The sequence below is a fragment of the Excalfactoria chinensis genome, chromosome Z (genome assembly GCF_039878825.1).
Source record: "Excalfactoria chinensis isolate bCotChi1 chromosome Z, bCotChi1.hap2, whole genome shotgun sequence".
Taxonomy (NCBI): domain Eukaryota; kingdom Metazoa; phylum Chordata; class Aves; order Galliformes; family Phasianidae; genus Excalfactoria; species Excalfactoria chinensis.
The window spans coordinates 32,137,927-32,155,343 of NC_092857.1; the positions used below are offsets into that span (position 1 = coordinate 32,137,927).

Below are 17,417 nucleotides of genomic sequence, written 5' to 3' on the forward strand. Positions count from 1 at the left end.
CAGGGTGTTTGCGTGAGTGTATTGTGAAATCAAAATTCAATGTGCATTCAGGAATCTGGTCTGAATGTGCAAAACAATATCAGGTCAGGTGCATTTTTAAAACTTAAAATGCTGTTACAAATGTCTTGCTGGTCTGCTGCTGATTAAACACATCTTGGATTAAAATAAAGCTCTTTGTAGCAAAATCATATTTTTTGCGTGTCTGAGCATTTTGCAAGCCACATCATTTGGCAACATTAATTTCATATTCTTGCCATCATTCTGTGAGCAAAATGTCCATCAGCTGCAGTGGGAGGTAAATGAGAACTTCAGCAGGAGTATACACTGGACACATATAGTTATTCAAGTTCAGGTGAATTGGTTGCTGCTGAGAGGTCTGTACTGACAGGAGGAATGTCCAAAACTTTATTTTCAAGGCACTGTTTTTGACAAAGCTGAACACTGAATGTCCAAAGCCAGGAATTGGGAAGTGGGCTATGTACTGTTAGTACAACATCTCCTGTTTAATGCTGGGCAAAGAGAAAAAAAAGTCTATGGTTATCAGTACATCCTTCTCATTTATCTCTAGCCTATCTATCTTAATATATGCAGTCACCACTGGAGCACTGTGGTCCTTAAAAAGAAAGTAGTGATCATTTCACCTATTCAGTATTACAGAATACCTGTAAAAATTTCACCTTGACAATCTGATGTGAAGGAATTCCAGAAATTAGCTGTAATTACTTCTCATATGTTAGGCTTCTTGGGGAAAGGGAACAGATTAAGGCAGCAGTGGCCCAAGTATATTTTGGAAAAAGATCACTTTGTACTGCTCTCAGTCTTGATGCTAAAGCAGGTTTTCTGGTGAAGCAAAGTGAAGCCCCTTCCCACTGAGTCTTTTCAGTCTTCCAGGCTCTGTTTCTCAGCCCACCATGTTCAAAGATCCCCAGTCAGGCTGCTGCTGGCCATGACAAGCTGAAAGCTCTTTCTCCCACTGTTCCTGATTATCTTTGTTTCTTGATCCAAATTTCTCTCTTCAGCCTAATTTCCCAAGTCTAGTTATGTCTAGTTTCTCTCTTTTCTGTTTAGGCCCTTGGATATCTCCAGTATTTTTGCTCCTGTTCCTGCCCTGCTAAATCAGACCCTCTTATTTCCTCCTGACTATTCAACATCTGTAACCCCTTTTTCCTCTCAGTTTCTTTCTTGTAAACTCAGCATCTCTCCCTGTCTACTTATCTAGCTTTTCCTCCAGGCTGTTTTTCATTTCTACAGATGCGCAGCTCTTTCAAATGGTCTGCGGACTACACTTGGTCCCTTTTCCTGCCTGACCCCAGACCTGATGCCTTTGGTTGAGCTTCCCTCTGCTATGCTCATTGCTAGCATACTGTTCTCCTCCCCTAACATGTGTATACTGCTTTTCACTGTCTGAGCTTACCGAGATACAACAGCGAAAACTTTAGGGAAGTCAAGATTTTCTGCCTGTCTGTTTGGACAAGGCATACTCTGCAGCACCATAACCTTCTGACTGTGAGAGAAGTCTAGCTCATTTCTGTGTGTGAGAACGCCTGTTGCACTGGAAATGAGTTTATTGGATTCGGTCTGCATTTTCTGCTTTAGAAAATTAAACAAAAGTCTAGACCAAAAGGAAAAGAAAAAAAAAAAAAAAAAAAAGAAGTTAGTACTTCAGGGCATGCAGGGACATGGGCATGCAAACAGCATGAGGCACTGGAACAGGTTGCCCAGAGAAGCTGTGGATGCCCCATCCCTGCAGATATTGAAGGTCAGGCTGGAGGGAGAACTGCGCACCGTGATGTAGCTGTAGGTGTCCCTGTTCATTGTGAAGGAGTTGGACTAGATGACCTTTGAAGGTCCCTTCCAATTCTAACAATTCCGTGATTCTACAAATCTTTAAATCCTGAACAGGGGGAAAACAGGATTTGAAACTCCAGTCTTTCAAATTAATTTTTCTAAGGCAGAATTGCTGGCTTTCCTGAGGTGTGTGGATTATTGTCTTTCTGTACAAAACTCCCTTCCCCCCCCCCCCATCCCAGAAGCTCATTTTCCTTGTAATGCTGGATAGGGTGGTTTTAAAATTTACCCAGGAGGAAGAAAAGGTAATGACAGAAAGACTGACACTCAGTCCTCTTAGAAACATACCTGCGTTATGATTTGGGATTAGAGCCAGACTCCCTTATTGCTGAATAAATGGAGGAAAGAGTTCCAGAGAGCATTTTTCTCTAGAAAATGCACAACTTCAGTAAAGCATGCTGAAAAAAAAACAAAAAAACTTTCTGGAAGACTTCAGCGTTTTCTGATTGGTGCCTTTTATGGCATACGTTATATATTGACACAGATTAAGTTTCCCTCCTGACTGGAACAATGCGCGCTCAGGAGGAGTGCTACTGACCCAGCTGTAAGCCCGACCGCTCGCGGCAAGTGGTGGAGCAGAGCTCCTGGGGACGGCTGAGCACTCCCTCCAGCTGTGCCCATTCTGCCTTTCTCCTCCTCCTCCTTCTCCTCCTCCTCTCTCTCCTTTTTCTTCCCCTCTACCTTGCCTCTTACACTTTCTCCAGACCCCTCGGCTTTGTTGTGCTGCATGTCTGATTAGCAAGAGGGGCACTGGCTGCTCGCCGGCTCCGGCAGCGCTTCCCTGCAGCCTACTCCAACCCACCCACCACTCTGGCTCAGGAAATGTGAGCAGGGCTGATGGAGGCGGAGAAGCGGGGCTGAAGTTTCTCACTGGCGCTGGATGTGACAGCGGACAGCAAAGCGCTTCGCAGCTCGTGCGCGGTCCGACCACTGTCCTGCACCAGCCGACCATGGAAGGCTGCCGCTGGGCCGCTGCTGGCACCTTGCTTCTGGCTTCCCTCCTCCTGGTAAATGCCATTTCTTTCCGATAAAATTTTGCCTAGCTTGTAGCTGATACTGTATCTGCATGTATGTAAAAGGGCATGCTTTTAGTCTTTCAGATCATGGTAGAGTTTTCTTCGAAGAAATCATGTAAACCTTATCCTCTCTGAAGTACTTAGAGCCCTGATACTGCAGGCTGCTGCAGGTAGAACCGAAGAGTTGATGTTGGCATCACTTTTACAAACTCAGAGAGCAACAGCCTGTGAATGGTGATTCTATATCATACTGCAATGTTCCTGAAATTTTCTTCCTTCCTAAAGCAGTGACAACCAGGAAAGAATATATATATACGTATTATTATTATTATTATTATTATTTTTCTGTGCAACTAGAGAGACAACTTTATACTAACTTTTGTAAAATACATTATGTGATATCTGGTTTACTTCGGGCTGTCATGCTTATCATCATTGTATGATAATCTTGCATAACTCCTGTGATTATCCTGATAGGATGTGCTACAGCTGAACACTGTAGCTCTGTGGGTTGATTGGTATTAAATGTTCCATTGTGATTCATACTTAGTTTCACAGTTACATTTGCTATCAGAGAATCTTCAGCAAGAATATTATGTAGACACTTCTGATACTATAGTGGTCTTGGCATACGTTTAGTGTTTTGTTTCTATTAAATAAAATAAAAGAAAAAAATATTTTTTCTAGAGATTTAATTAAAAGTAGTCATTCAAATAACAAAGAATCTTAAGGAAAATTAATGAACTTTGTAGATCCTTGCATCTTCCTACTTATCTGTATGAAACAGTCAGTTCTAATTATCTTAAATTAATCTCAATGTGTTTTTAGTAGCCACATCTAGATCTAATCTAGTGGGATAACCATATACCAAATGCTTAATAAAAATAATGGTCTGATTTCTTTTTTAAACTTTCAGATGTCTAATCACTAAATGCTGTTTGATGGCTAGAAATAAGAAAGCAATTTACACTGAGATTTAAATTTCTTGTTTGTTTAAAGATCGGTTTTCCATACACTGAAATCACACTGAATGGCATAAAGTCAGGCACCAGTCCTCTTTCACATATGAAAATGAGAAGTTTATAGCCTGATGACTGTAATATACTATGAGCCAATTCTTCAGTATTAATTCAAAGAAGATCAACAGGAGATATGACTCAACAAAACTGTGTAAGAACTGTGGGATCTGGCCCCATGTTAATCTCATACTCATAACATTTATACTTCACTCTCCTTCTTGTGAATTAAGTTCTCAGTCCCTAATTCATGAAAATAAATAGTGTATTCTGCTGCCAGCTATTATGCATTATATTCCATACTATACTAGTTTGTATTTGTATGACTTACCCTGCCTCAAGAGATTTCCCCCCCACCTCCCACCAAATCTCTTTGTGCCTTAAGAATAGTGATGTGAAGCAAGCGTAACTTTCTTTTTTGAATCAAGCCATTCTTTTACTCCCTCCACAGTCAGGAAAATCTTATACGTGCTTTCAGCAGGAGATTAGATAAACATGCAAGAATGTTACTTATAGCTTGGATAAAGATGGAGATAAGTTGTAAGATAGCCATGTTGCTACTGTAGATTATTGCAGCATCAGTTCATATAGGGTATGGGGTCATTGATTTTTCTGAGGAAAAAGCAGGCACTGAATAAAGGCTTATAAAATGGCTATCAGCCCTACAGATGCCAACCACTAGTCAAGTAGGTGGAATGAGAAAGAGAGCTGTGGAAATCTATACCAAAATTTATTTGTTTCTCTAGTCCTGTATGTCCCTAAAACCTCTTTCTTGCCCATGCTGAGCAACTTGAGCAGCCTCTAGTCATGAGGTGCTCCAGCAGCATCAGTAGAAGTGTCCAGACTTCTAAACACAAAAACTTGATGGCAGTTATGCACTTGATTAATCCTACAGTCATTTATCAAATGCTTCTATATTTTCAGTTAGGCACTATAAAGAAAAGTCGTTTTGTGTCTTTGCCCCCATAAGGAGTTTGCATAGCTCAGACACCGTTCCAGACTGTACACATAGTGCTAAAGAGATGGACAAGTCCAGAGGCAACACGATGAGTAACCTCCTGTTAGCCAGCATGTATAGATAGTTTATTTCAAGGCAGACCACCTGGAGTAATGTTCTGCACCACATATTCTTCATCGTAAGAAATCATTTTCAGTTGAGTGGTGGAAGAGTGTGTTGCTTGACAGATCTGTGGGGTTTGCAGTTCAGTTGTTCTCTGCCCTAGAATTTGTTCCATGCCCAGAGATCTTGTTTTCTTAGCAATTGTGGCAATTAGGTACTTTCAGAGATACTTTTAAGAATATAACCCTAGATACTTGTCTTGAAAAACTAAAATCAGGTTAAAAGTAACTTGAAAAGATTGTTTCTCTCCTTCCAGACTGAGCAGGTATTTGGAGAATTTTGTTCATTGCTCTGTGAACTTTTGCATGCTAAGAAAATATTAGCACACCACTTTTAAGAGGAACAAAAGAGAGCAGGCATTCAATTCCAAAGATTTCCCTTTCCATTTGTTTAAAAATAAAAGCCTAACACAAGCAAAGCGCAGTTGTCTAACTCAAAGGGAATGTGGCCAAAACCATAACCAGCCATTGACATGTGTGTTCATCCAAATTTGAAGTCAAATCATTTCATGTCAGAAGGGCATTTAATCACATTTGCATTTGTTGTTTGCATCTTTCAGCGGCTTTTTTTAGCTCTCTTGGTTGCTCTTGTGGTATTTACAGAACTAACACTAGGAACTATAATAAAGCACATGTGTGGGTTTTTGGGGTTTATTTTTTTGTGCTTTTTTCTTTCTTTCTTTCTTTTTTTGGAAGATTTCTTTCTTTTTCTATTCTGTTTTGTACATGGAAAATAGTCAAATACAATAGTCCATCCCTTCCAGGCTCTTTGGCATTGTATTCCCCTATTATCTAACTGGGTCTGTCTTGGATGGCCACAACCACAATTAGCCAGTGGAATGAATATAATGCTTCTTGTTTATATCCACATGTACAAATCTTTGACAGTTTTTCCTTTCATGTGTAGATAGGTCTATCTGCTGTTGTATGTGCACTCATCTGTTCCTACATTTACAGCTGTAGAGAGGAAGATTTTCCAGTACATGGTCCTAAGTGTTCATATATATATTTGTACATAGACATATCTATATGCAGAGCAGCATTTGATCTCGTCTGTTGGTGAGATCAAACTGAATGTGCTGAAATTCATAGTTTAACTATACAAACCTACATTTTATTCAAGCAAAGGAATGCAAGACTTCTGACCATTGTGGTCTGTGGCCATGCCACCATACACTGAACAACTCATGTCTATGAAAGACACAGCATGAACATCTACATGCAACTAGGTCCGCATATCCATCACTTTCTTTACATATAGCACCATGTTTGGGTTTATTTAATATTTCTTCTCATTCAGTTTTATTTACTCACTTTATTTATTCTTTCTCAGTCTGGAGAAGAAAAGTCTCTGGGCAGACCTAGGGTCTTCCTTATGCAGCCTTCCAGCAATAAGGGAACTCTTTCTTGAATTTGCAGTCACTCTTGTTATCTCTATTGCTTTTCGTAGCTATTTGTTTAAGCTTGTTACAAAAGTCAGAGTTGTATGGGCAGCAATTGTGTGGATAAAGATAGGGAAGCTGCAGTCTGCTGTCTGTCATGTGAGGAATAAAAGGAGAATAGCATCATCCTTACAGAAACAAACAGAAAATTTAGGTTAGTGGGAATACATTTATAATATATTATACATATTATCCATATTTATGGAGTTAGGATGAGAAGCAGAAAAAGGAGAAAGAAATGACTCATTCTAGCCCAATCCAGGAACAGTTACAAAAGAAGACTTCCCATCTGGTAGACAGCAACTAATCAAAAGCCATCATGAAATAGTGAATTTCATCAGAATGCCATACTTTGGTATGAAGTACATCAGGAAGGGTTGATATGTGCTCTGAGCATTACTGTCTTTTCATATCACCCTATGGACAGTAGACTTGTCTTAATAGATGGCTGACTAGCTTTGGATGTTGGAGGTCCTATAACGCAGGATCACAGAACAGCTTAAAATTGTTCCCCCTTGCCCAATTGCAACACTCCCTCATAAAGGGTCACTCTGTCCTGAAGGCCAGAGTGAGGTCTTTCCAGAGCCTACTCTTCTCCACACTAAACAACCTCAGCCTTTCTTCATAGAAGAGGTGCTCCAGCCCTGTGATCTCCTAGGCCTTAAGTATATATGCATGCAAACCTCAGAAAGAAATAAATAGTAGATGGACGTTTCTTTCAAAATAATTATATGCAACATTTTATCTTCTGTTATAGGCTCTCCCACCATTGTATGGAGTTATCAGCATTTAAGTTTTTGCCCATCTTTTCGGAAGTGGGAAATGCTGTTCTCTGAATAGTAACTTTTGATCTCTATATAAGCATAGTATTAGATGAAATTACAGACCATGTTCTTCAGCTATATAAATTCATTTTCTTCTGTATTTTATGAGATTACTAACTCTGTTTATTCCCAACTCATTTAAAATATCTTGATTAGAATTTCATTTTGCATATGAGCAGTTTCTTTTCTTTTTGTTGCCAGAGCCCACCTTCTCCAAATTTCTTGTTAAAGTAAGTAATGTTGCAATGTAATTGGACAGCAGTATAGACTAGTGATTGTGTGAAAGAAAGCAGAGTGTTGCTTCTCAGATTTATTCTGCTTCTAAGGCAAGTGTATGCAGAAGTCTTAATAGTTTTGCCACCTGTGAGTTATTTGGATATGTCTCATTGAAGTGTTCCTTCACCTATTTGTGCAGAGAAAGAAGTGACACATTAATTTTCACTTCTTGTGAAGATGAAGTTTTCATCTTCACTGTCTTTATGGAATGTCTTCCAAAGCTTTAGTCCTTCAGAGGTTGCCCTGGGATTTCTGCCTTTCAGGGACTTCTTTTAGAGCAAGTTTAGCAGAGAGGGTGTCAGGGCAGAGGGAAGTGTATGTGATAACGCAAGACATCCTGAAATAAATTCCAAGAGTACTAAAGAAACAAGACAGGAAATTATATGCAATTCATAATAAATTCAAACTGTCCCATAAAATGAATATAACTCATTTTGTTTCCATATGAATGTACTGTAGGGGTGTCAGATTTCCCCTTCTAGCTTTGTTGGATATAACCTCAGCCCCTGATTGAGGTTTGCTAGTGTATTGTTCAGATCCTGTGCTATATCAACAGAAACAAAAGTGAAAAGAAATACAGGAAGCAATAAGGTCTCCTACCGTTCTGGTGCTGGCATCAGATTGGTGGATTATTTATTTACTTACTGACTGACTGACTGACTTAAATCCCTGTATTTCTCTCAGCCTCGGCTGTTAAAAGCATCTGTTGTTGAGGCTAATATAACTGCCCTTAAAAAGCCCAGGGCTGTACTTTTCTTTTTCATTTTGGATGAAAAAGAATGTGAATGGATTATGATTGTGAATACATTCTGGATATGACATTTTCATAGTTCCTGTTTAAAAAAAGAGAGGGGGGGATTTACAAGTTACTGTGTTATTGACAATGGTTCCCTTAAAGGTCTAGCCAGGGACACATTTTAAAGAAGAAAGATGTAAATTAGTTGAAGGGGAGGCAAAAGTGAACCAACAGAAATCTCTGAAACTGAAAACTTCAGCTTTCGCTTCTCTGCCAATTCAAACCTAAGCAGTCTTCTGATGGGATCGGCCACACATCAGTGCTGGTAATTACCAGGGCGAAAGGAAGTGGATTACCAGAGATGAAGACTGACTTTTGTGCAACATATTGGTTCCAAAGTGTGGATGTGTCTTTCATTTTATTTGGTGAGAGAAAAAACATATTTATTTTTTTCACTGTGTGTGATATGAGAGAGTAGAATGATTGCAGCCAATGCTTATAGCCTGGAATCTCGTACATCTTTGTAACTCAATTTAAAATGATGAAAAAATAAAATATAATACCTGGTACTTGTAGAAAATTCCTGCATGTCAGTACTAAAAACCCTCAGCAGCTGAGTGCTCAGAGGGTTTTTACCAACAGCACAGTGTTTGAGTCAGTACTGGATCTGGTCTTGTTCAGGAACTTCATTAGTGACCTGGATGAAAGGGCAGAGTGCACCCTCAGCAGGTTTCCCAGTGATACAAAGCTGGGAGGAGTGGCTGACATGCCAGAAGGCTGTCCTGCTTTTCAGCAAGACCTGGACAGACTGGTGAATTGGGCAAAGAGGAACCTTTTGAACAAGGGTGAAGTGTAGAGCCCTACACCTGGGGAAGAGTAGACATACACATCAGTACGGGTTAGGGGCTGACCTGCTTGGAAAGAGCTCTGTGATGCAGAACCAAGGTGCTGGTGCACAGTAGGTTGGCCATAAAGCCAGCAGTATACCCTTGTGGTCAAGACGGCCAATGGTATGTCACAGCATGTCCTGGAAGGTGATCTTCCCTCTACTCTGCTCTGATAAGGCTCATCTGTAGTACTGTGCCCAGTTCTTGGCTCCCCAGTTTAGGAACGTCCAAGGAGAGTCCAGCAGAGGGACAGAAAAATTATTAAGGGCTTGGATCACCACCGGTATGAGGAAAGGCTGAATCTGGAGAAGTCTGAGAGGGGGTCTTATCAACACCTATATATTTATATCGAAAGAGTGTGTTGTCAAGAGGATGGGGCCATGCTCTTTTTTTTGGTACTGAGCAACTGGATGAGGGTCAGTGGCCACAAACTGGAACACGGGAAGTTTCATACAAACATAAGAACAAACTACTGCAAGGGTGACAGAGTACTGGAGAAAGCAGCCCAGAGCGGTGATAGAGTCTTCTCTGGAGATAAAACCCACCCAAACACTTTCCTTTTAACCAACTCTATGGAACCTGCTTTGGCGGGGAGTTGGACTTTGTGATCTCCAGAGGTTCTTTCCAAATCCCACAGTTCTTTTATGATTCTGTGAAAGCATTTTCCTTTAAAAAGTCATCTACATTAATTTGAGATCAATTGTTTAGTGATTAGCTCAAAGTAAAATGTTTTATGATCTCTGAAATTTTTAGCTAATTCCTAAAGGTCCTCTGGACTTTCTTTACCTGTCTTCCCATGTTTGTTTGTTTTTCTGTTGGTGGTGGTGATGTTTTGTTTTCTATTATGAAATTAGGTATTGGATTTTCCACATAATTTCTGTGTTTTCATAGTATCGTGCGAGTTGGAAGGGACCTTAGAGATCATCGAGTCCAACTCCCGGGTTTCAAGCCCCCTGTGTAGCGAAGCGGCACTTCTACCCCTGCGCCACAGGGGGGATTCGAACCTGGGTCCCTCCAGTGCCGCAAGCAGCAGCTTAAAGCACTGCGCCACTGTTTTCTTCCACTCCTTTCCCTCCCTTCCTTTCTTCTTCTCTCCTGCTTGTCTGCCTGTCTGCCATCCCCTCTTTTTCTTGTTGTCTTTTTTTTTTTTTTTTTTTTTTGGTCCCTTCTCCCCCTTATTTTTTTATTTTATTTTTTTAAATAAACGCATTTCTTTCACCTTTCCTGTCTCCATTAAAGCTCAATAATTCAACCCTTTGTGCAGCCCCTTGTTGTTAAAATAAATACATACGCAGCTCCATGAGGTAACTGAGGGAGATGGCAGACCATCAGAAGAGTAGAAGACTTCATTTATTTTGAATAAACTTCATAATTGTGGGTGTTTATCTGAAATTGTGCAAGCCCTTGGAGAGTTCTCCCTTCCCTGAATTCCCTTCTGATCACCTTCTCTAGTAACACAAGGCAGCTGGGTTACCACCTGCCGCAGAGAGCCTGATTCCTTGCAGGTTTACATGACAAGGTCTTCTAGTCTGGAGTTTCTGAACCAGAGATTCTAAATCCAGCCCATGTCCAGGTTAAGGCACATGAAAGGACTCATGGTTAGATGTTGTGGCCTGTGCAGAAATTTAATCTGGGTGGATATCTGAAGCCTAAGGCCAGTTACTAAGCCAAGGGAAAATGGCTAATACGTACTTCTTCAAAATATTACCCTGCCTTCTTGAGGGAGACAATGGTTCAGCTGTGGTGCTGGAGCTGCCTGCCATATGTGGGCCATTTTTTCCTTCAGGCCAAAAAACACAGCCAAGCCAGAATATAGCCTTCACTTCTTGGCTCTTATAAAGCATGTAGCATGCACCAGGCATTATCATATAGTTTTCCTTTTCTCTTCTTTCCTTTCTCTGCACCCCTCACAGCTCTTTTCTTGCCCCTAGTCCTTTCTACGTGAAAGGCAAACCTGAAGTCTTTGAGTGTAAGATGCACTTTTGAACCCATGCTGTTGGGTGGGTTCCGAATTCTGGAAAGTGATTTCACCCACCCTGCATCTGAACCAGTCCTAGCCTCAAAAACTGTTCTGAGTCAATTAGGCGACAAGTCTGAGGTTGAGCCAGCTTGGACCTGCTCTGTATTGGATCACCCATGCCTGGTGTTTACACCAGCAAGGCAGGATTTAAATACAACAGGGTGTTGTAACTTGGGTCTGTGAGAGCAAGAAAGAGAGTTCTTGTATTCGCATTGCTCCCCTGGTGTATATTTTCATATGGGTAACTGGAGTGAGAGATAGGACTGATCTGAGTTTTATAAGGCACTGTTATAAAATGTTATAGGGAGTGCAGCGTGCAGTGTGTTGAAGTGATATGGTGTCAGCTCTGTCCTCTGCCAGCAACCCCCCTGGCTGGCTGCTACCCTTTAAGAAGAAGAAATGAGCTCAGGTTTGGCACATTTCTCCCGGGATACAACTTCCAGCCTAGCCTTGGGATTGACTGTTTAGCTCCTAAAGTACTGAGATTACTGTTTATCATTTCTTTCCTTTTTTCTTGCAGACTAGAAGGCATGTACTCCCCTGTGATGGGTCATAGGGATATATTTTAGAAGACTGTGTACATACTGCTTTGTGACTTGCTTCAGGGCAGGAGGAATCCCACAGTACAATGTGGAAGACAGCACTGGCAATGTTTTGATCCTTCAGAGAGCATTTGTTGCACAGCACTGATGACTGCCAGAGGGTGCAGATGTGTACCTCTACTCTGATAGTGATAAGCCTGCCTGGCGTGACTATGCTGTTTAGACAAAAAGACTCAGAAAACCACAGCAAATTTGTACTTGTGCCCCAGAGAGCTGAGTTAGCCATATATCCATTCAGTCTCTTTCCTCAAAGTAAAGATAAAATGTCCACATATTGCTCTTCCTTTTGCTTCTGGACCAGAATAAACACTGAAAAACTGCAAAAGGATCTCAGTGAGCATTCTCACCTTTTCATCGAGGTATCTTACCCTGTCTCTTCCAAGAAGCTGATTTAGATTTTGAAGAAAGAGTAAATGAAAAACAACCTAGAAAAGGATCAGGGGTTTTTGTTTTTGTTTTTTGTTTTCTGTCTATTCCTTTCTTAGAAGCTGAAATGAAATAACAAATCCTGACCCATTTGTCTGTACTGGCAAAGTCTGAGCATAAATTAATTACCCAGAGTACAGTATATATACCCTTACACGTGTGCTTCTGTGCCAGTGCTTTCCTTGCGGCATAGTCATTCAAATCAAGGGTTTCCAGTGCCAGGGGTTTTCCATAGGAAGTACTCTCACGAGCTCTTCACAAGTGTTTTGCCTGGTCTTGCAAGTGCGAAGGAGGCAAAAGTTCCTCAGCTAATTTCCAAGACTGAAAGCCTTGGGCACGTATGCTTGTATTCTTGTATGCAGCCTACACAGGACAGGAGTAGCCATGGCCAAGCAGGGAGCCATTGCAGGAGATATAGCCACTCCATATCAAGAACACAGAAGTTTACTGCAGCTACTTCTTTCCATATTGCTCTGGAACCTCAGATTGCTCTGGTGGCTGAAGTTCTCTGTCTTCTCAATGGATATGGTCAGGGTAATAGCAACACAAGCTATCTGTCACACCAACTGAGCAAAACTAATTCATCCTGACCCTGAAGGAGCCAGTTTGGCAAAAGAGATTGATGTTCATTCCTACTCAGCCCTTGGTTATAGGGCTGAGGTTACCATGAGGAGCTCTGCTTGTATGAGGTACATTAATGCGGGAGATATCTAGTGAGAAACAGAGGGCAACTACTGCCATGAGGAATTCTAGTGCTTCCAGTGAATTATTCTAATCTCAAGATAGGTCTTATCTTAACAAATCCTTTCTTCAAAATAGTACTGGAAGAGCTGATGTGCTTCAATTATACAGTGCTGCTTAAAGTGATGTGCAATTTTATGCCTAGATACATTAAACAGTTTTTCTGTAAGTGTGCACTGAAACTGGACATGCCAAGAAATTTGACTCATGGTATTTCCAAGATAATAGCTCAGAAATGTTTCCACAGCTAGTCAGAAATGTCCTGCATGTCAACGATTTGTTTGACAGTAATTAACAATATTAATTCAACTAGATCTAGTATTTTTTTCAGCATTGGCTTCCTTTAAGAGCCAGAGATTTCCAAGCAGTTTCCTGTCTGAACTGTAATCCATCTGTTACCTTGGATGGAATGCAACAAAGATACACAACCCTGTGAAAATGAAATCTCATAAACCATATATTTACATTAGTTGAAGTTTAGAAATACAACTTTCCTAAAAGGGATGGGGTTACTGGCCTTGTCTCCTGCTCTTACATAGGTAACTGTTGAGAGCAGTTTCTTCCTGGTTCATTACAGGCAGCATTTCTGTATACTCTGAAGTATGTCAGTGACAAACTAGCAAGGATGACAAGCAAGTCAAAGGATGATAAAGATTACACAAAAGAAAGAGAACGTATGGCTTGGCAAGTATTCATACAGGGACGTCCCTAGATGTATCTGAAAAGGAAGGGCAAAAAGACCACATAATAGGGAAAGATAACTGTGTTTTCTTTGTCCCTAATATCATTTTCACAGTAGCAAAAGAAAAGTTTAGGCAGTGGCCTTAGAAGAGCCTTGCATGTTGTCACTGACAGTTCATCATACCCCTAAACAGTGGGGTATGATAAGAAACAGATGATCTAAATTTCTTATCCAAACCCAGTGGTGCATATCATCTGGGAAATTACTGTGGCTTAAACTCAGTATCGGTGCCTTAGTCCAACAACAAGTTAACTGCATTTTTCACTATCTATATTGCTGTTTAATCTGGAAAACATACAAGTTTATTGAAAAATATGAATTTAGCAACATTTTGTTGAAGAAGGAGGAAGACTGGAAACCTTCATAACTGAAGAGCAACGAAATAACATGCTCTGCATTTATACACACTCTTCTCTGTGTGACACTGACAAATAGTTGGCTTCTGTATGGATACTATGGTTCCAAGCAAAATTTTAAATTAAATTCCAGTATGTGACTATGACATTTATTTTCTTAAGGCTGAACTACTTTTATAGGTCTCGGGATCTGAGCAGAGGTCTTGCTACTTTTCGTGTTTCTCCCTCTGTGCACCCACACACATGTATACACACATGCTCCTGAAAGAAACATGGTTTTCTCATCAGGGATGCAGCTCCTGGATGGCCAGGCAGCTGTTGTGATTTAAGGACGTGTGACACTTGTTGTGTCTTTCACATAGTATTTCAGATGTTGTAAAAGATTTCTGTGTATACTGTGTGTTAATGGAGAGAGTAGGAAAGACCTGTTGTTCAGCTCATAGTTTGAATATAACATGAATGCTTAACTCTTCAGTAAATTCAGAAATAACCATTAAGCACTGATGCTAGAATTTTTGACAATAAAATTGGATCTTTTATTAGACTATTTTTGTTACATTCTAAGAAGTTCTTTTTTCATCTCATATTTTAAGGCCCCGAACCCCAGCCCCCTGAGTGCCCCCCCCCCCCCCCCCTTTTCTTTTTTAAGATTTTCAACAGCATGATTTATTCACTGACACTGGGTTCATTGCTTCATCCTTCTATTTTGCACACATGACCCTTCTTGCTTTCTTGCCTAACTGCATAGGGTTTGCTTCTCCTTTGAGAACTGTTTTGGGCATCCTCATCCCCCTTTCCTCTACAGCTGCTGTCCTGGGTGTTAGCTGCAGGATCACCCTCAGGTTAGCTGTGTATTAGAATAATGAGGTATAAAGAAAGAGCTGATTTTGATTAGTCCTAGCAGACTTTTTGTTGTCGTTGTTTTATGTAGGTCATTTGTAAGAGAGTTGCTTTCAGGCAATGACTTTTCTACCACTGATGCTGTAGATGTCAGGACAAAGCAGTGAGTGTTTTCTGGAAATCTCAAACTGAGATCCACCTGGACGGAAGAGGGAAGGGAGCTCTTTTGGAATCAGCAGAATTGATGAATGTCTGCCTTCTGCACCTTTGGTGTACACTGACATTTGAAAGGTACAATCCTGGGTATTTTTTTCTTCCTTATTTTTCCTGTTTTTTTGTGTTTTTTTTTTGTTTGTTTGTTTTGTTTTGTTTTGATTTGATTTGTTTTTTATGGTGGTGGTGGTGGTTGATTGGCTGTTTTGTTTTTCTTTTCTATTTTTTTTTTCCCAGCTTACTTTTTATGGCAGTAATGTCATGTTCACATGTAGGTTTCTCAGCTTAAATAGCTTGGTTGAAAGTGGGTAAAAACTACGTATTAGTGTCATAAACTCCTTATGAAAAGTTTGTACTATATAGTGAATCCTTAGCTGGTAATGGTAGATATTCCTTAAGTCTGCAGTAGATCCATAATCTTCTTCAGATTTAAAATGGCTCTTCAGGCATTGCTAGAATTTCAGGCACAGTCTTAACTGTGCAGTTTGCAAGAGAGAAAACCACACTACTTTCTTTAACATTAAACGTGGATAGAGTTGAAATGAATTATGTTTATTCCACTTGTTAAAAGAAAACTTGGAGCCCGTTCCAGCTTGAGATCACATGCTTTCTGGGAATATATAGGTCTTATAACAAATCTCGGAATGCAAATAACAGGCACATGGCTCCCCTCTGGGTGGGAGTACAACTTATTTCTGAAAAATCTGGACCCTTAGAATGTCTAGCTGTGCTGATGCTTATAATTCGTGATGAGGTAAGAGTACTTGGTTTATGTGATTTTTACCTTGCAACCCTTTTTAATTATGTCTTTGACTGGGCTTTCAACCAGTGCTAAACAACCAGGGCAAGCACCCATTTTTTAGTTTCCTTGTGAAGTAAAAGCATGAATTCAGATTTTCTTCTTAGCTGCCTAGAAGTACAAACACAAAGTTTTATTTTAAAAATACCCTTCAGAAAACAGCTGAAATAAACTTGGCAAATTGGCGTCCTCGTCCCTTTGTCTCACATTTAACTGTTAATGAGATTGCATCTAGATGATGGATGGCATCTGTAAAATTGTTGCACGTGTGATCTTCTGCAGCTGTGGGGATCAGCCACATTCTGAATCTGAACACTTACCTTACCTTATATTTCACATTTACTCTTTCAATTATTGTGTTGAAAATAAATCAAATTGCATTTTAATAAGGTTAAGATAAATGGATAGTGTCAAATCACTGTCACACTTTCATTAGACACATACAGCACTATGTCTCTCAGACTAAATTGATTCATGCTTTTTTTCCTAGCAGTAGACCCAAAGAAAAATTACATCATACTAAATGCTACGGAAACCTAAAACTGACTCAATTACCCATCTAAACTATCATCCAAAACTTGTTTTGCAGAAGGAAGTACTGTATGTGTTTAAAATACCATTATAAACTCCATGTCATGAATCAAACTGAAAATGGAGTTCGGTAACAGTAGTAGAGGTCCTTCATCAGATCTGATGGAAGAGAGCTTGCCTTCTTTATGCTTGGTTTAACTTCCTTGTCATTCACATTTCGTCATATATGAAAAATTTTAAAATAAATTAAAAGCAAACAAAAAAACAAAAAAACAAAAAACAAACAAACAAAAAAAACCAAAAACCCAACCTTTAAAAAATTTTGTGGAGTCCCTTTTAAGTCTTTCTTTTAATAATCAGCTTATCTTTAATGTTCTGTGCTCTTTGAGCCCCTTTAGTTTGATGACAGTTTTTACATCACCTCAGTGTTCTTTGAACCAGATCTAAAGATCTTTCAAAAGGACTGGCCTTCTTTGTGTCAGCCAGACTGTAAGGGACATTTGTATATTTGCCTTCTAAAATGCATGCTGTGGTTAAAAAATGAAGTACACGTGCCTTTGAAGGGTGAATGAACAGCAACATAAGGAATGCAGCAGATGTCCACTGTGAAATGCCAGGGAGTTGCAGCTGGATGGATGGACTGTTGCTTTGTTCTGGCCGTTGTCCTGTTTGATACTAGCCCCTCAATGAACTCCTCCTGTCAAAAGAAATGGCCGTGTTTGGTTTCTTTTCTGGGAGGAAAAACCTCTGCCCAACAGGCAGACAAGTTCAGGTTTGGGCCGTGCTTTGATGGAAGAAAGAATGGAAAGAAGTGGGTGAGAGTGGCTGGACAGGTGTCTTACAAATCTTACTTTTATTTCCTTCAGACATTTTATCCATTGAATTTTGCCTATTTGCACGCAGTCTAAGCTCACTTAAGCCATTTAAAATGATCAGCTTTCATTTAGTTACTCTTCATTTACTGTGCCAGTCTATCTGGCTTT

General features: G+C 40.1%; 1 protein-coding gene across 1 annotated transcript in view; it reads left to right on the forward strand.

Moving 5' to 3' along the window:
• Positions 1 to 2,371: 2,371 nt before the first annotated feature.
• The window catches only part of LOC140263875 (ADAMTS-like protein 1), a 93,935-nt gene continuing 78,889 nt past the window's right edge, over positions 2,372 to 17,417 (forward strand). The window contains exons 1-2 of the mRNA XM_072359187.1: positions 2,372 to 2,392; positions 2,553 to 2,855. Of these exons, the coding sequence (XP_072215288.1) occupies positions 2,799 to 2,855 (57 nt within the window). The 5' untranslated portion in view covers positions 2,372 to 2,392; positions 2,553 to 2,798. The remainder of the gene's footprint in view (positions 2,393 to 2,552; positions 2,856 to 17,417) is intronic.